This window comes from Rhinolophus ferrumequinum, chromosome 23 (assembly GCF_004115265.2).
Source record: "Rhinolophus ferrumequinum isolate MPI-CBG mRhiFer1 chromosome 23, mRhiFer1_v1.p, whole genome shotgun sequence".
Lineage (NCBI taxonomy): Eukaryota > Metazoa > Chordata > Mammalia > Chiroptera > Rhinolophidae > Rhinolophus > Rhinolophus ferrumequinum.
In genome coordinates, this window is record NC_046306.1 from 35,880,721 (window position 1) to 35,900,537 (window position 19,817).

General features: G+C 38.7%; 1 protein-coding gene across 2 annotated transcripts in view; it reads left to right on the plus strand.

The window, feature by feature from the left end:
• Positions 1 to 19,817, plus strand: part of MACROD2 (mono-ADP ribosylhydrolase 2) — a 2,095,255-nt gene that overhangs the window by 1,537,176 nt on the left and 538,262 nt on the right. For both annotated transcript variants that reach the window (XR_004421812.1, XM_033094758.1), the window contains exon 8: positions 13,600 to 13,673. Coding sequence is in view for 1 of the 2 variants with exons in the window: in XM_033094758.1 (XP_032950649.1) it covers positions 13,600 to 13,673 (74 nt within the window). In the remaining variant the exon portion in view is untranslated. The remainder of the gene's footprint in view (positions 1 to 13,599; positions 13,674 to 19,817) is intronic.

Here is a 19,817-nt window from a genome sequence, read left to right on the forward strand (position 1 = left end):
CTACTTTCAAGTTCTCAGGGGAAAGAGTGAGACCATACTTGATCTAGACAATTGAACACGCCTTCACTTGAGGTTGCTGTTCTAAGCTTATCCACGAGTCTGGAGCTCCCAGCTGGGTTTCCAGGCCCTTTGTGCTGAATAGTATTCTTGTTCCTCTAAGCTTTCTGTAAATCTTTTCTCTTTCTCACATCTTTTAGTAAATAAGGTAAATACAATTAATCCTTAAACAACGTAAGGGTTTAGGGCACCCACACCCACACAGTCAAAAATCCACATATAACTTTTTATTCCCCCAAAACTTAACTACAGTCAGCCCTGTGCTTCCCCAGTCAACAAACTGCTATCTGAAAACAGTATTTTCGACCTGTGGCTGGGAATCTGTGGTTGGGAATGTGAAAATACTGTTTTCCATACGTGATTGTTTGAATCTGCGGATGCAAAGCCATGGATAGAAGGGCCGACTGCATTTATTAAAAAAAAACACAAAAAAAAACGCACACAGAAAACTAACGTATAGGGGATCAACTCTTTAGGGAAAGAGACCTAACCAGGAAGATCTGTGAGGAGCAAATGATACGTGACTTACACAATTTAATTTTCACAAAAAGAAGGTAGCCTTCTCCCTATGCTGCAGGTGCGTCCTCTGAGGAATAGAAGTGTGCTGTGCTCACACAGAGTGCAGGTGTCAGGGGAGGATGCAATGTGTGGAAGTTCTGACTCCAAAGCCTCTTCTCTTTTCCTTATTCCAGAGTTTCACTTCAAGTAAATCCCATGCCTCTTTGAAATCCTTGAACTGATATGCAGAATTTATTATGTATATAATATTTTTACCCTGAATAGATAGTGAACAGGTGAAACCATTCCAAAGATGGCAAAGACCTAGATAAGGATAAAAACTCTCCTGAGTGTTGTGCATCCTCAGTGGGCTTTCAGAAAAGCATATGTTCACTATCAGTGCTTGCTCAGTATATCAGTCAGGTTTATCTGCATTACAACAATCTCAGAAAGCCAGTGGCTGACAGCAGCTCACATTTATTCTCTTGTTCATGGTTCTGTGGGTTGGCCTAACGGATCCACATGTGGTTTAACTGACCGAGGCTGGGCTTGGCCTGGCCCATCTGGATTTCAGGCTTCTGCTGGGCCTCAGTCTGTTCCACCTATCTCATTTCAGGTGCCTGTCTGAAAAGACAGTAGCTACCAGAGGCATTCTCTTTTTATGCAGCAAGTGCTTTTACAGCCTCCGATCTGTGCACATTCCCTTGGCCAAAGCAAGTCACATGGCCAACCTCATTAGTGGGGCAGGACAATACACGCCACCCACAGAGACATGCTCTTCAAAGTCAGATGGCAAAAGCTGTGGCAAAGAGGATTGAAGAATTGAGGATACATATTCAATCCAGCACACTCAGAGATTAAACTGTCAAAAGAGACACTGCAGTCTAATGGCTGCATCAGACCGCTCACATCAAACTTGGAACTATGCCCTCTGTCTCAACATGGAAATATTCAGAACTTTTGACTTGATATCTTAGGAAATGTCTTTGAAAGTAATTTTAAAGATGATGTCCTCCAGTGGGCATTAATTGTATCAAATAAGGTATTTTTGATCACAAAAATTATGTCAAATCATGTATTATTTTTAATCACACTCTTAGTCCTTAAGGTAGAATTAATCTCTTTCTCAATCAACAAAGGAGTAGCTACCATTATACAGTCTATCAAACCATAGAGCAGAGTTCTCACCAACTGGACCAGCTCTTTTTAGGGAAACTCCACACGCTAAAATCAACAGACTAAGTTCAGACAGACCTCAGAATATAGAGTATGGTAGCCAAGCTCTGTCTTAACATTTCAAATGTGAAGAGGAGAGATTCTCCACCCTGAGTGTTCATTGTAGAGGAGTTGGTCACTAAGAAGCTTTTCAGAGGAATTCCTGGAATTATGAGGGCAGTTTACAAACTCAGGCCTTTGGGGAACTTGAAAAATCAATGAAGAGTAAAAGCCAATAACTCATTTTCTTCCATATTGTGGTGGTCAGGCTTAACACTGCGAGGAGCTGTGAAGACAAAGTTCAGTGCAGCTCCTTTAGAAGAATCTTGCAACTGACTGTGCAGGTAGGAGCATAAAAGCTTCTTGGAAAATAAATGATTTAATACCTGCAAGTCAGTGACAGTTGAAGCTAAGAGACCCTCTCTGCTGAATGTGTCCCTGAAAGAGGTGTAGTGATCTGTCCCATCTTGAGGGTGACAAAAGCCCAAGAGATGTTTATCAGACTTCAGCCAAGGGAACCTAGCTCTCATTCTCCTAGGCTATGCCTTTGGGTTCTGCCAAGGTCAGTCACGTGCATGGGGGTCTTGGCTGGCAGGCACCAGAAAGCAGCACAGAATGAGTTTCTTTCTGGCCCTCCAGTGAAAGGGCGGGTATTCCTAGGCCTCAGGTGGCATCACACCACTGCAGGATGATAGAGAGCCTCACAGAACACGAGTAAGCAGATACTTCCCATGTTCTCCAATACAACATGACCTTATTGAATACCTATTGTGCTTTGAGTACTGACGGTGGAAAGGTGAATAAGACAGACAAAGGCTCTGCTTTATGGAGCTTATATTCCAGTGTAGTAGATTCAGGGCAGCCAAGTATGTGGAACTGATATCATTTCGGATTGTGATAGGGCAGCAAAAGTGTTCCGCAAACCAAAGTGAGGTGTTCAGATTTTGGTTGTAAGTGTGGAGGACACCACTGGGGTCCCCTAGCAATGACATGACATGACGTGCTTTATGTTTAGAAAGATCACTGGCTGCCAGGTCCGTGTACCATAGAATGTCACCAGTTTAAAAAGTAGAAACCACATTTCCATCTCTCAGTAGATCCAGATATAAATCTTTTCTACTCAGATATGATGTCTTCAGTGAACTCCCTTGATTGCCCCTGTAGGAAAAGTGTTCTTTTAAAAAACAATTTTAGAAAAATTCTATTGCAGGTGATTCTATGAAATCTTTCATCTCCTTTCTCAAGAGACTTACTGAAGGTAGTAAGAACAGCTTGCATAGAAGAGAATTTGTTTCACGAGCCATTTCTCAGGTCATTGTTATAATTCCTTAGGCAAAAGATGATTTTAAAAACACCCTCAGCAATAGACACTGATCTCATGGTTGAGAAGCTGATGAAGCTTGCATAGATTGTAGTCTTGTGTCCCATAACATGCGGCTCGTTCATATCGGCTTTGCAGAGGAGAAGAGAGATAACTTGAAAGGAAAACTTCATGTCTCACAATTTTTTTTTTAAATAGGTGAAAGCCAAAGTAACTGAATTTATTAGAATTTATGGGAAACCATTTGCATTGGTACACATAATATTAAGTGAAATGAAGGAAGAGGTGTGAAGAGATTAAAATAAGAAGTACAGAATTTCCCTTTTCCCTTTTTATGAGAAATCCTAGAGGTGCTGCCAGAAAAACGAGCGCTAAGTTGAATAACATTAAGTAAGTAAGACAGGACCATGAAGAAATGTGGGATGTCACCAAAGTTGTTGTGAGCCAGTGAGCTTCAAATTTACAGGTTCCGATTGGGCCCACAGTAGTGGTACTTAAGTGTTGAGTATAGTAGTCCCTCTTATGCATGGTTTTGCTTTCCTCAGTTATCCATAGTCAACTGCTATCTGAAAATATTAAATGGAAAATTCTAGAGATTTGGGGAGAGAGAGACAACACTTTCGCATAATTTTTATTATAGTATATTTTTATAATTGTTCAATTTATTATTGTTGTGGCTAATCTCTTACTGTGCCTAATTTATAAATTCAACTTTATCATAGGTGTATATGCATAGGAATAAAAAACAGTGTATATAGGATTCTGTACTACCTACAGTTTCAAGCATCCACTGGGGGTCTTAGAATGTATCCCTCTTGGATAACAGATACTACTGTAATTGTATCATCAGAAAAACAAGCTTTTCTACATTCCCAAGGGACTCCTTAGCCTCCCCCCACACACACACACACTCTGCAATGAAGACAATAAATGGCAGACTGGTGCCACCACCTCAGAAAGAGGGCAGAGCATCAGTTGCCCTAGGTCTATTGGGTGTGGCCAGTAGGCATTGTGCTCAGGGTTCTGAAACAAGGTTTCTGACCAGAAGTGCCTCCAATTTGGTTTCTTTTCTTTGGAGTTTGAAACACTGTTGCACTGGGACTGGAGTCTCTGAAGGAGAGGGGTTATAGTGTATTCCATCCAGGCTCTGGGCGTGGGTGTGGATGAAGAGAAGTCAGGCAGATTCAGGCTTGGGTACTGGTTCTGCCCCTTTCTTGAGCTCTCCAAGAGTCACTGTTCTCTTCTATAAAATGGCAAAGATTATCTATACATCTGGAAGGGAGTTTTGAGGGTTTGGGCTATTTGATGTGGAAGCCAGAGGTGTCAGGGCTCCTAAGGACAGCTGAGGCTGCCACCCCATGCCCACCCATGGCGATGTGCAGTACCATTGCTTCCTCTTCAAGCAGATGCTTGTCCAAAACACATTAGTGAGTGATCCTGAGGTTACTAAAGCTTGCATAACACAGTCACACTGTTCTTTGGACACCTCTTGGCAGTATTTCATATAATTCCAAATTAATCACCTTTGGCCAACAACTCCCTCAATATACTAAAGTCACTGTCCATTTACAAGCCAACTCATTTTCATTATTCTTCTCCCTTCTTTTCACTGGCTTGTTGTGAAGATTAAATAAGATAATGCATGTAATTGCTGAGTAGAGTGACTTCTATGTAATAATTGCTCAATAAATGTTAACAACAGCTGTGGCAACAGCAGCTGCTGCAGTAACAACAATAAAAAATTTACTACAGTTTCAAGGTTTCTGTCTCATGGGGCCAGGTTGACATGTCGATGTGAGTCTAGCCTCTATGACCTCTAGTTCCCCAAAGTAAAACATCATGTTCTTTCATGCTGACAATCAGTGAGCCGCCCCAACTCTCTTCCTCCTGTGTCATTAAGTAGTCTATAAAACATTTCTCTACTGTTTATGTGCCAGAGATTGCAACTAGAGAAGCTTAGAGAAAGGGTACTGTTAAGATAAGACACGACACATTATTTTCTCAAGTTCACGAATATATGTTGATTGTTGTCATAGTTTGGCTTTTCTGAAAAGTAGATTCAGAGGCAAAGGTTTGAGTGCAAGTAGTTAATTTGAGAGATGATTTCAGGAAAGGGAGCAGGAAAGAGAGACATAAAGAAAGCCAGTAAAGAATGCATTGTTAGCCACTGTGGACAACTGAAGGGTAATCTCTTTAGGCAACTCAGGGCAACTGAGTAAAGCATGCACCTCAGTGTTATCGTACCCAAGGGGTAAGTGAGCTGGGGCATTTATCCACCATCTCTCATTAATCTGGGGTTGAACAATGCTCATGACAGCCTTGATTCCCTGATACTGTGGACCTGCCCCACATATGGGCTGTGAGTTCAGAACTCCAGAGAGCACTTGGTTAAGAGGCATCAGGTGCTGGAGCTTGTAAGTCAAGCCAGTGTACACGGATGGCACATGCCAAGGGGATATGTGTAGGGCATCGCCAGTCTCTGCTATGGTTATTCACTTATTAATATGCCATATGATGTGTACATACATATAACAAAACCCGCCTTATCCTTTTAAACAACTGCTAAGACTCCATCATCTTAATGACAGGCTAGTAATGCCTCACTCTTCCCTGACTGTTGCCCTTTTGGTCTCTGAGGGAAGCCAATGACACCCTTTTTAGCATTCTGCTACCATGCTCACTGCAGTAACAGGGGCCAGTGTCACTCCTATTACTTCACCTGTTTTATCATTTGTGAAACTCAGCCTTTAGCCAGAATTGTCTGAGTGGCTGCTCTAGCAATTGCTTAATGGTGAGGCTCCTTCAGGTCATTTCTCTCAAGTAATTTGATTTCATCATGCTATCAGAATTGCTTTTATGGGATGGAAGGAGGCCCAGTAGGAGGGGGTTGACAAAAGCCATTTTGAGATAAAAATAAATAAACAAATCTATTACCCTATACTTCCACATACCCACCACAGCCTTCATCTCCCTCAACCTCTCTTCCCCACCCAAGACAGGTGTGTTTGTGTGTGTGTGTGTGTGTGTGTGTGTGTGTGTGTGTGTGTGTGTGTGTTTTCAGGGGGGATTGGTAAGGAATAGTCTGAGAAAAGCTCAACTCATCTCACATGTTATTCCCTTTTACCTGAACTTATAAAGTATACTGTTTCATGTTTGTTTGGTCTGCATGCCAGAATTTCCATGCTAAGAAGGAAAAATATTATAGTTGTACTCTAAAAAAATCAAGCAAAGGGTAATTTTTCATTGATAGTCAATGTTGATAATCCTAGTTTAACTGATGCTAACATTTCAATAAACCCAATGACACTTCCCTCTCAATTAGTGCAGTCAAAGATGTTCAGCAGTGCTGAAAACCCATGTTTATTAACTACATAATATTTTTATGTTACTTGAGTTTGTAAACAAAATAAAAAAAAACAGCAGGATACTTCATCATTAAAGACTTGATGGGGAGGGTGGGCTCAAAAGTGGATGTGAATTTAAAGTGCAGAGTTCAAGAGAGTTTGATTTATTTTTTTTTTTTAGCTATTGCTTCTAACTTCTGGATATTTATAGCAATTCAGCACTAAATTGGTGCTTATAGTCACTTTGAGGGCTGATTAGTATGATAGCGACTTGCAGTGTACACGGGATTTATGATTCCATAAAATGGCTAGTACTTTGTCATAGCTTTAGGCCAAGTGCCCCGAGGTATGGCAAGAGTATGGACTAAATACCATTTGAGGTGAGAACCACTATAGAAGAAATTGTGCAGTTGAAAATAAAATGCTTCGGTGCACAAACAATAGTTTTTACATTTGTGAACTTTGCCTGGACATTAATCTCTAGATTGCTTTCTTCTTACAACTGCTAGAAAGGAATCCACAGTTAAAACTGAGGTGACCCTTGGTCACTGGACTGGAAGGAGGTGTTGGGGGAAAACATGAGAGAAAGGACCTGGGTAGACTGTAAATGGTAGCTGGAATGATCATTCCAAAGCATGATTTAATTATACCTGGTGTTATGTCCGATTTGACTCCTTTGGTAGTAAGAATTTTTTGAAATAATTGATTTTTGTCATTACCATATGCCTCTCTATGAGATGGTAATCTATAGTTACAAGCAGACCCTCATTTTAAGTTTAAAATAAAAGCTGATTCATTGCTTCTGCCTCAAGAAAAAAAAAGGCAGTTTTCTGAGCATAGTTGGTTATATTGTTCTTTATTTTGGTAGAATAGGCTAGATATTCGGTAGAACATGTTTGAGTTTTATATCAGGAGAACAAAGTTAGTTTCTACATGGGAGCCTACGAACAAAGTTAAAGATATTGGGGAATTACCAACAACAGCAAAAGAAATTACTGAAAACTAGAGAGGATAATTGTCTATGGCAAGCTCAAACCAGATTCACTCTAATTGTGTTGAAAACATTTGGGTTTTCAACAATTCCAACAGACAAACAGATCAGTGGCTGGGTAGAAGCTTCAATGAGTCTTCATTGCTGTACCTTTCTGCAATTTGCTTCAAAAAGAAATATGTGCTTAATAAGTGAGTGAAAGGAAAATATCTAATGAGTTATTTGATGTGCCATGGATGAAAACCATTGCAAACTCAACGTGCTGTTTCAGTTTTTCCCTCTGTTGTTTAAATTATTTTGACATTTGTTGACTTAATTTATTCTCTCTTGGCTTAAGTTCTCACTGATGTGTAGGGAGAAAACAAGCAAGTCATAAAATGTATCTGAGCTTCTAGCTATAAAAAGTATTGATCACCCTAAACCTATTTTTAATGGCTTTAAATGTGGTCAAGAAAATAGAATTAGTAAGGACATCTTGACATGTTAACTAACTAAATAGATAGATAAATACATTATTTTATACTTTCATATACTTCTGGTGGGAGTATAAACTGGTACCGCTGCTTTGGAAAACTTTGGCAGAATCTACCAGAGTTAACCCCCTGCATAACATATGGACCAATAGCTCCAACTCCTGGGTATATACTCAACAGAAACAAGCACTTACGTCTATCAAGTGGCATCTATGGGAGCGTTCATGGCAGCTTTATTTGTAATAGCCCCAAACTGGAACCAACCCAATTGCCCATCGACACTAGAATGGGTAAATAAACTGTGGGATAGTCATATAATGGAATGTAACTACAATGAAAATGAATGAGCTTCTGCTATGTTTAACAACATGGATAAATCAGGCGGGCATAATGTTGAACAAAATATAGACAAAAATGCGCACATTGTGTGACCATGGATATGAAGTGTAAAAACAGACAAAACTAACCTGTGATAATAGAGGAGAAAAGAGCTTTTCTTTCAGGGGGCAGCCATCAACTGGACAAAGCAGCTTTCCGGGGTGTTGGAAATGTTTTCTATCTTGATTTTGGTAATGGTTACATGTACACATGCATATGTATGTAAAAATTTAGGGAGCAACTTCATTACAAAAGTAAAGAAAAAGAAAAAATCATTTATACCTATGTAAGTCAACAGTGATATTTCCAACAATAGTTAATTTGAGTAATTGATCCTAATGAGTAAGGAGCTAAGCTTTGGAATGCCAGCTGAAGCACAGATTCTCTGTACATCTGAGCGCGCGCGGACACACACACACACACACACACACTCACAACACACAACTCCCTACATGTCTGGCACTAAATTATTTAATAGTTTGTTCAGCTTCATTGACCCTCATACTTGGAAGAGATTTTTGATGTCATCTCATTCAATGATTCATCTGAAGCTTGTCTGCTGCCTTCCCTCTAGGTAGCCATTCTGCTTTGGTGAACAGAAGTCTCCTGGTGACCAGAATACAGTTGTGACATCTGGAGGCAATCCTCACTGTCATCAGGAGCCCATTCCTCAGCAAAAATCTGTCCTTGTCTATTCATTGCTCTTGATTGTAACCCTTGGGATCTTGTAGTTAAGCAGACAAAGGATTGTGCTGTTGGTGTTTACTGTGAATGTACTTTATCTTGCATATACTGTGTTTCCCCCAAAATAAGACCTAATTGGAAAATAAGCCCTGGCATGATATTTCAGGATGACATCACTTGAACATAAGCCCTAATGAATCTTTTGGAGCAAACCTTAATAAAAGACCCAGTTTAATTTTCGGGGAAACAGGGTAGGACTATGTATATGCCCACTGAGAGCAGGCATATTTTCAGAGCTGTTTGTCCTGATATTTTCCTCCCCTTTTAATTAATTGCAGCATATTTTCCAACCAGGGACTATGTTTTATCTTATGCATCTTCTCAATAGTTTCCCCTAGGGATGAAATAGGATAATGTGGATATAACATTCTTCTCGAACATCTTCTTAGAATCCCGTCACTCTCCCCATACTCTAGGGCTAAACAAACTCGTTCTCCCAGCACTTATCCATTCCTGTTGTCAATACAAAGTTCACAAGTCCGCAATCCATTCACTCATCCAACACGTATTTATTGATCGTCTTCTATGTGCCAGCAATGTTTTAGGGATAGAGTAATAAGCAAAAACAGATTTGGTATCTGTCCCCTTAGGGCTTTCAGTCTATTAATCAAATATTTACATAAATAAATGTATTATTGCAACTATTATGAGTTCTGTGAGAGAAAGCTAAATGGTGTTATGAAAGCACAAAATAGGGAGTTGTCAGTGTCAGAGAAGCTGTCCCTGGAGAAGTGATGACTGTGTAGAGGACAAATAAAAGTTAAAATAAGTTAGGAAAAGAGAAGAAGAATGACAGTTCAGGAAGAGGAAGCAGCATGAACAAGTCTTTATGGCAGGAATGCAAAAAGAAACATGCCGCATTCAAAGGACAGAAAGAAGGCCAGGGTGGCTGGAATGGAAAAAGCAAAGAGCAATACAGACTGGGATGAGCCTAGAGAGATAGGAGAAAGTCAGACCATTCAGAAGAAAAATATTAGCGTTCACTTGGAGAGTGTTTTGAGGACAGAGTAGTCATCAAATGCTTATAAAGGAAATTCCTTAGAAAGTAGCTGCACAAACAAATAACAGAACAGGTTTTGAGAAAGGACTGCTGTAATCAGTAATTTAGGAATGGAAGTGTTACTTCCAGATCCAGGGTATGATCTGGGGAGGAAGTGGAATGGAGGTTGTTGTTTAAAATATAATCAGGTCAAGGAACTGGCAGGCCACGTGTTGTGTGGGTCATTTTTACCGCCACTGAAATAACCCAAGGGTGATGATGGCAAGACTTGAGGTGGTGAAAACCATAACCCAGGGCCAGAGGTTTTGACGAATGTGAGAAAGTGATTAAGAGGTCAAAATTAATTGCGTACTGACCATAGTTGCCATTGTTCTATAAGAATTTGTATAATTTCTCTGTGGGGAATTACATCTTCTAAAGGTTAATGCTAATGGCCATTGCAACTGAGTGTGATTACAGTATTTGTTAGCTTTATACAACTCTATAATTTTGTGATTTAAGTACTTCTCCAACTTATCACAAAGTTGGAGAATTTTCAGGGGAAGAGAAAAATAAGGAAACGAAGACACAAGTCTAGAAAGGCCCCTTGGGGTGTACAATGCCAAACAAGCTAAGAGAAAGCTTACTCTGTAGGAGCTGGAGAGTCAGCAAAGGCTGCCACTGTTTTGTGTAAGGTTGTGTTAACTATACTTTCAGAAGAATCACTTGGAATTGATGTGCTAGGTAGATTGGAGAAGGGGAGAAGACCAAACGAGCACAATTATGAGTTGACTGCAGTTGTCAGGGTGAGGGCTAATCAGACCTTAAATGGGATCAATAGCAAAAGAAGGTAAGGCAGGGGTGGTATAAAATATTTCAGAGGGACAATGTGTTTCGGATTCAGTTACCAACAAGGAGAACAGCCAAATATTGTAGTGACCAATATTGAGTTAAAGCCATAGGCAGAGACCAGAAAGTCAGGAAACGGTTTGTTTTGAAGAACACATTACATTTCTGGTTCTGGAGCGCATGGCGGGGGTGGGTATCCAGGTGATTACAAATGTAGGAGCTAAACTCAGGGGAGAGTTGGATTGAAAAAACTTCCTTTGATTAACCGCTAACCACAAATGCCCATCCTGACCTCCTTGGTTTTCTTTGCATCACAGGTACTCCTTCTGTTTTTGTCCTCCCTTTACTTTCCCTCACCTTTTCCGTGAATTCCTTGCTGATCGTAGCTCACTTCTGAGGACAATGTCTCCTCTCTCACCATTTTAGAGTTCCCCTCCCTAAACTTTCTATTGTTTCGTAGAAAGCCTCTCCTTTCTGGTTTAGTTCTCTTCATCTGTGTCCCCAACATCCCTAATATACTTGGCATGCTTTATTGTGATTACCTCTTGTTGATTTCCTCCTCCAGACTTTGTGCTTTAGAGGACAGGGACTCTTTAAAAGTGTCTATATATCTACACTCTTCTGGTTCAGGAATAATATGTTTAAAGAATTCGCTAATTGATTAGTTAATTAACAGGTCGTTCTAATATGAAGGGTTTTACATTTTGAAGACTTCATTTAAGGGAAATGCATGGGATAAAATAATTCAAAACAAATCCACAATCCCAAATGTCATAAATGAATTTACATAGTTTCAAGCACTTTTATACATTGTTGATATGACAGTGGTTCTCTTTGTCATATGACAGTACTCGATTGGAGCTTGGCCGAACTTTATTCTGTCCCCTTTCCTAATGTACAAAACAGTCAGAAACATAATCAGAAAAGCAATATTTATTTTTCGGAAGTAAGGACAAACAACAGCTCTCTCACATGTCTTCTCTGAAAGTCTTTTGAGATTTAAACCACTAATATAAGCTACCTTCCAACAAAACTTGGTCTTTTAAATCAAAGATCTCTCTGTTTCAGCAACACTTCTCTTTCTGCATCTGCATGGCCAATGTCACAGGAGCCTGCCTGAATAGAAGACATCCGCATAGACATGGTGGGGGCTGCAGCTGGCTAAAGTTCAGTGCAGAGGAAGAAGAAAGCTGAGTTTATGGTGTTGGGAGTGGCATGCATTTAACAGGTGCTCCTAGAAAAAGGAGCCAGGGGTGGTCAAACAGGTAGGAGGAGACATAGAAGGCGGTGTTGAAGAATCCAGTAGGAGAATCCAAAAGGAGACAGAGAGTCGATTAACGGTTGCCAGGGGTCGCGGAGAGGGAAGGTGGGGGAGTGACTGCCAACGGGTACTTTGAGGATGAAGAAAATACTGTGGACTTAGTGAGGATGGTCGTACAATTTTGTAGACCTATTAAAAGTTACTGACTTGTACACTTTAAAACAATAAAAAATAAACTTAAAATAAGGAAATCCAGGTGGGAAGAGATCTAGGAACATGAAAAACTCGGCAAGCACATTTAATACCAGAGAAGATGAAGACTGATTGAGAGGCTATGGGATTTGGTGATTAAGAAGTGACCACAGGATGGCCACGGGGTATGAAAATTAATCTGGGGAACGTAATTTAGTGGTTACCAGAGGGTAAGGGGGTTGGGGGGTGGGAGATGAGGGTAAGGGGGATCAAATATACGGTGATGGAAGGAGAACTGACTCTGGGTGGTGAACACACAATGTAATTTATAGATGATGTGATACAGAATTGCACACCTGAAATCTATGTAATTTTACTAACAATTGTCACCCCAATAAATTTAAATTAAAAAAAAAAAAAAGAAGAAGTCAGCGGGAGCTTAAGGAGAGTAGTTTCAGTAGACTAGTCACTCCCGTCTCTTCTTCTTTCTGCCCCATAAAGTATAACTTATAAGCTTATTCCTTCACATGCTTTTATCTCTGTTGGCTGAATGTCTGAAGATTCTGCAAGTTCAGGATATATTTGGATTATATAAACTAAAGGGACATTTTGGATGAGTTTTAGAAATTCTGATATGTGCTCGTGCTCACTGGGACAGAGTATAAGTGTGTCAATTTTTCTGCCCTTTAAAACCAAACTCATACTATAAAATCAGGTGAGTTCATCTTGCCTTCATGTCAAACATCATTTCCAATTGCCCTAAGTGAAGCAGGCACTACCTCCTTTGAATTCTGATAATAGCTTTCAATTGTGTGGCTGTTTGGCAAATTATTTGCCCTGTCTTGTGTCAGTTCCTTGATGGAGTACTGTTAGTCCTGTGACCCTGAGTCAGCCATGTGTATTCTCTGAGCTATATATACACTTGGTTTATAAACTGAGAGTAGCAAACCTTAATCTAACACCTCTTCTGAGGAAATTATATGAGTGCTCTGAAAGCTAGTAAGCACACGCAAATACATGTTTAACTGATATGTTGTAGAACTGAAGAGACAAATTCTTTATTGCTTTTAGACTCTAGATTGGGATAGGTCCAACCCCCTTAATTAATGCCTTATTTGTAGGATCACAGACTCCATAACCCTGTATACCTCACTAAGGCCTGCTTTGCTCAGTACTAATAGGTTGAATTAGTAATCTTTAAATGAGAAAAAAAAAAAAGTATCATGCCATGATAGACTTCTGTATTTCCTTCATCTACTTTTTCCCCTTAATTTGTTTTATTCTGTTCTTCACTTAGGTTTCCCGAATGAGCCAGCTGCAGTCATTGCCCTCAGCACCATTAAGGAATGGCTGACCAAGAATCACCATGAGGTAGGGAGAACCACTTAATCAGTGAACATTCAGAATGATATAATTTGCTCCTAAATTTCAAAAAAGCAAATACACTTCTTTTATACTTATCAAATATAAAATAGTCATTGAGCCAAAGCTAGCTGACCATGCTTCATTCAGGTTACTTGAGTGATGGAATAATTTCTTATAATTAATTGATTGAATGGATTATATTGATTAGTTTTGGGGGTGAAGACCGGCAAAGTGATCAGATTCATTTAGCCATGATCTCATTTTTACGTTGTTATATAGTATGGGTTTTGTGTGTAAGAGAGAACAGTATGGATTTCAGTAAGATTAAGAGATCTTCCTGTGCTATTTTCCTTAAGGAGTTATCTTAGTTGACAGGGTATTTCTGGGGTACAGGAAATTTTTGGTATAATGAGCTTTCTTTATTTATAACTAATAACTTCCATAAAGTGACTTCTGAGGGTAAGATAGGAGTGGGCTTGGATATTTGGTAGCTAAGTTGTCACAATCAGGAATTTTCTGAAACTAAATGCTTCCGTTAGCGTATTTATCATGCCTCCTATTTTGCTTATTTAATAAGAGCTTTGGGATATGTTTAGTGAAAAGCAGAAAAAAATTACTCAACTAAACAAAACAGCACAATAACTAGAGACACTATGGAGTCTTTGATTTCAGATGTTTGGCAATTAACATATTATAACAGCAAATAGGTTTCATATAATGTACAATCTTGTGCATTTTTCTTCTGATTTTGATTTTCTCCTCAGGTATTTCAATAAGTGCTATAAAGAATTCTGTTCTATTTATGATAGACCATGAATTTAGCTTTCTCCTTGGATAGTAAAAGGATTATTTGGAGATCTTTGGGTTTGGAAATAGAACATGGGAGTTTACTACTGAGCTATAGCTCTTGGTGACTTTGCGTGTTTAAAGAAACAGCAGTGCTATTTTCTACTAATTTTAACATTTTTTAAACAGATATAGATATTTTTAGACCAAATGGCAAAACATATGAATTTTGGTGCTTGCTCATTCTTTTCCTCTTACTTTGAAATGTATACATATATAACTTCAATTAAGAGGATAATTTTAATAATCTCAAAGAAGCAGAAAAAAATATTAAAACATGTCTTTAGCATGTATTATTTTCACAACAATCTTATGAAACTTCTAGGATAAGTATTGTTATCCTCATCTAGAATCAAAAAGTTAAATTACATTTTCAAGGTTTCAGAGTTACAGAGGCAAGTATCTGACTCAGCCCTCCTGACTCTAACAGTCATTCTTCCTTAGAATGCTACTAAGGCCAGGGAAAGGAGTTTAATCCCTTTGAAAGCTGGTAACTTCCATATAGCTCTTTGTCATAGTAAAGGCTCCTCACCTAGACCATCTGCTTTGCAAAAATATAGAGTTTTGTGAGTAAAAGTTGATACCTGATCTAGCATATTGGTGCAAATCCATTATTTCCACTAAAATAATAACCCAAGGACTTTCCCCAGTAAAGGAAGTTCACATGTGGCATCTTGGCATGTGATGGAAGTACACATAACCACACAAAACATCAAGGAGATGATGATGAAGAGGAAACATGTTGGTCACATTTACAGTTCATTTTTGAGTTCTACTGATGGATTCCTGGTAATTAAACTATTCAGAAAGTCATTTTCCATAGAAATTTGTTATCTTAGTGTTTCCTACTTAATGGATTTTGCTCTAATGTCCTTACTAGCCTACCCTGTCTTTGAGTCTGTTCTTTTGCTTTTATATCCTTTCCTTGCTCATTTCTTGGGTGTATTATAAGAAATTTAAATAATTTGGATTAAGAAAAAAATAATTTAGTTGTGATTGAAACTTTAAACGTATCCAGTGCTAATTATCTTTTAAAAGGCTTCTTGTTTCAATATGCATTGGCTAATTTAAACAAGTTAACTTCAACAATTCAGGTTTTACTTAATAAATGAATTATAAGTGGTAAGACATAGATGGAAGCTATACAAATTGATAATCTACCAATATTTTGATTTATGTTTTGCTCCACGAAGATACAAACTAAGTTAAGGATTTATGAAAAAGTATTAGTTCTTATTCAGTTGTCTCTTCACTGCAGTATTGTTTTGACATCCTGATTGTTTAAGCTATTTATTCATGAATTCACTCATTTGATAAGTATTTATTGAATCTCATTAAGCACAAGAAACTTTTCTAGATAACAGGTACAGAACATTGGAAAACACAATTTTTCCTTACAATGTTCATAGTCTAGGAAAAAGAGAAACATAAATTAAACAAATAAATAAATAAGATAATTCAAAGATTATGTTACAAAGTAAAGCAGAATAATTGAGTAGTTAATTGTTGGGGATGTGGTTTTAGATGATGTACAGGGTACTCTAAGGATGTGATCTTGCAACAAAGATTTGTATGATGGGAAGGATCAAGCCAAGCTACACAGAGGTCTTGAAATAGAACATTCCACACAGAGGGGACAGCAAGAGAAAAACCCTGAGGGGAGAATGAGTTTACTTTTTACAAGAAAAGTTAAGAGAGATCATGTGGTTGGAGCAGAGAGGTAAAAGAATGGCAGGATACAAATTTGGACAGATCACAGAGTTTTGGGGTTCATGGAGAGACTTTTATTTTTATTCTAAGACCATTGGGAAGTTGTTGAGGGTTTTGGCAGAGTGGCATGGTCAGATTTACCTTTAAAATGACAGAAAGTCTGGCTTCTGCTTGGAAAATGGACTTGAGAGATGTCAGAGTAGAAAAGGGAAGATGGATTAAGAGGCTCCTGCAGTAAATCCAGGCAAGAGATGAAGGGTTTTGGAATACAGTGATGGTGGAAAAGGAGGTAACAGCATCAAGTTTAGAATATAAGAGTGTGCCAAAAAAAATGTATACACATTTTAAGAAAGGAAAACACTGTTGAAATTGTAATACTAGATATATACTGATAACAAAAGATGAATACAAGTCATGTTTGACGTCTGCGATTACAAGAGGTGCTCAAAGTAGTTACCATCAGCATCCAGACACTTCTGAGTAAGGCAACTACTGCTTGAGCAGCATTGACCAAAGTGTCCACTTATATACATTGTTTTGGACCCCCGATATTTTGACAATAGAGCCAATATGATTTGGGGATTGTTTTGAGGTAGACTGGCTTATTCTGTAGTTACAACAAATCTCCAAATTTCAGTGCCGTAGAACAGCAAAGGTTTTTCTGTTTTGCTCACCGTATTTGTGTATTTTGAATCAACAGAGGGCGCTGGCTTAGTCAAGAACCCAGGCTGACAGATCCTCTACCATGTGAAATATGATCTCTCACTTGACAGGAAAAGATAGAGCTCTTAAATGTTTCTACAAAGGAACAGTGCATGTACTTTTCCTCACATTTCGTTGTCCAGAGCAAGACACCTAGGGAACAGAGAACTGCAGAATAGAGGCAACTGGATATCAATAAACAGCAGTGATGTTTATCAGAGTTGTAAATCAGATATGGTATATGAGGAAAACAGAAGAGTCAAAAATGACCACTAGGTTTTTGAACTGAGCTCCTCAGTAAATTTTGGTGCATTTACTGAGAAACTCAGTAGAAGAGCACATTGTATATAAATAAAAAAATAAAGAAAAGGAGAATCCAGTTAAGCATGAGATGATTTCTAGATATATAATGAAGATTTCAAACATAAAGTTGGACATTTGAATCTGAAATTCAGGAAAGAAGTCAGAACTAAAGACATGATAAAGTCGATCAGATTATCATAACTTTTACTTGGGTTTGGGTCTTAGTTTGAGACTGGTAGCAAGAAATAGAAATATACTCAAGTTAACTTATATAAAGGAAGATATATTGTATAAATAAACTATAGAAAAAAGTTTTGAAGTTCAAGGGCTGGAACTAGAGCAGAGTCTTACTTGAGTGACTGGAACTGCAAACAAATTCAACAAGAAGCACAGTAGTTCATTTTCATTCTTCTCTCAACTTCTCTTTCAATCTCTCTCATATCTCTTTGCCATTAACTCTCCTTTTTGCACATTATCTTCCCTACTCATTCACCTGCTTAACGTGGCCCCACATGACTGTGTTGACCCATTCAAGTGTCAATCAGCCCTGCTTGAGGCAAAGCTAGGGTTGAGTTTAGTCGGCAAATTTATGTCCTCTGGGATTTTAAGCTGGTCAGGTCTTTTGAAAATTTCTTTTCAAAACATGGGAAGTCCATGGAATGTGACTCTCCTATCAGTCACCATATTTCCCTCAGTCAGATAAGTATATGATTCAACAATGCACATCTTCATGACTTTTGACCATAAGTGGTTGATAATGTCATGTGATTAGTGAGCCTTCACATTGTATCGTTTACTTACTCTCTGATTTCTAAACTCTCAGGAAAGGATGTCTTTTTTCTCCAAAAGCAGTCATTACTTAATTCTATTTAATTACACAGATCACCCCCAGCTTATGTGGCTGGATATTTCCATATCCAGAAAGGCCTGATTGGAGCACTTGGGCCCAATGGACGGTACTAGGAAAATCATATTTCTGACATCCAGCATCCACTTGTTTCATTTGTCCAAAGCGTGAACTGTGTGGGTGCTGTTGTCACAAATTAAAGGGGACACAGGGACTTGAGGGAGCCCAGCTGAACAAATAGTACAGTTGCTTCTGACTGCAGTGGCTTTAGCAGAAGAGATGAAACAGAGCTCTAATGAAAAGAGAAGGAGAATCTTCAAGAGGCTGTAATTGGGGCATAAAAACGACTTATCAGAACTAAAAAGTATAATGACTTCTGATTGAAAAGTTGAAAAAAAACAAAAAAAGAATATTCACTACTGAGAACTGAATTTTGCTCTGAGAAGACCAGAGAGATGAATTACCTTACAACACAGAACAGAAATATAAAGAAATGGAAATTATGACTGAAGAGATAAGATATGTGGCAGAGATACCCAGGGATCAAACATGAGGTCGGCAAGGGATGAAGGTTACCCACTGGCATTTTTGCCTACATTAAGAATTAACTTCTGAGTTCAGAAAATCAAAAGAAAAGAATATCAGAGTTTGCTATAAAAATTGACAGCATGTGGCATAATAACGTTTCACAAGTGCCCATTTTTTGTTAAGTAGAAACTTTATTACAGAGACAAGTGAGCAAAATAGGGGGAGGCTATGGAAATGAGCAGCGGAAATGTGGCCCAGACTCCTAACTTGGGGTGGCTGTTCTGTGTTACCTTCTGTAGTTTAACACATTCTGTACTTTTCATACAGTCTAAAAATATCATTCCTTGTGAAATAGTGATTTCCCCACTCCACAGCTCTGAGACACTCCTTTCAGATCTGGAAGTTAGCCTAAGAAATGTTTTCACAGTGCCTGTTCCATTGTTCTGTACCTGAGGGACTCATGTGGCATCTAGCTATTGGTCTCTGGGGCAATGTACATATTGTTTGTAATGTTCTCCATAGAAAGCAGAACAGGATATCTTTCCCCTGTAAAAGCTAAAAATTGCTTGACATTGTGAGATATTTCTCCATTGTGGAGGTCATGTTCAGTGATTTCAAATACCCCATAGAAGCAAGCATCCTGCAGTATGTAGCACTTGGGTTTTTGTTTGTTTGTTTTATTGTTAGTTTCAGGTATACAAAACAATGTAATAGTTAGACATTTACACCCCTCACAAAGTGATAACCCCTCCCCCAATCTGCTGCCCCTCTGACATCGTATATAGCTGTTACAGTTCCACTGACTCTATTCCTTATGCTGTACTCCACATCCTGTGACTACATAAATATATATTAAATTATAGTTGACATTCATTATTATTCAGCTTCAGCTTCAGGTGTATACTGCAGTGGTCAGGCACCGATACTGTCCATGAAGTGGTCTCCCTAATAAGACAAGTGTCCATTGAATACCCTATAAAATCTTCACAACATTATTGATTACATTCCCCAAACTATCTTTCATATCCCCATGGCCATCTTGTGGTTACCAACTGTGCTAAGGGTCACCTTCTCCCTCATCCCCACTCCCCTCCCATCTAGCAACCCTCATTTTTTCTTCTATATCTCTGAGACTGTGATGAAAAGCAATGTCATACAACCAAGATTGCTCTACCCAGCAAGACTGTCATTTAGAATTGAAGGACAGATAAGGA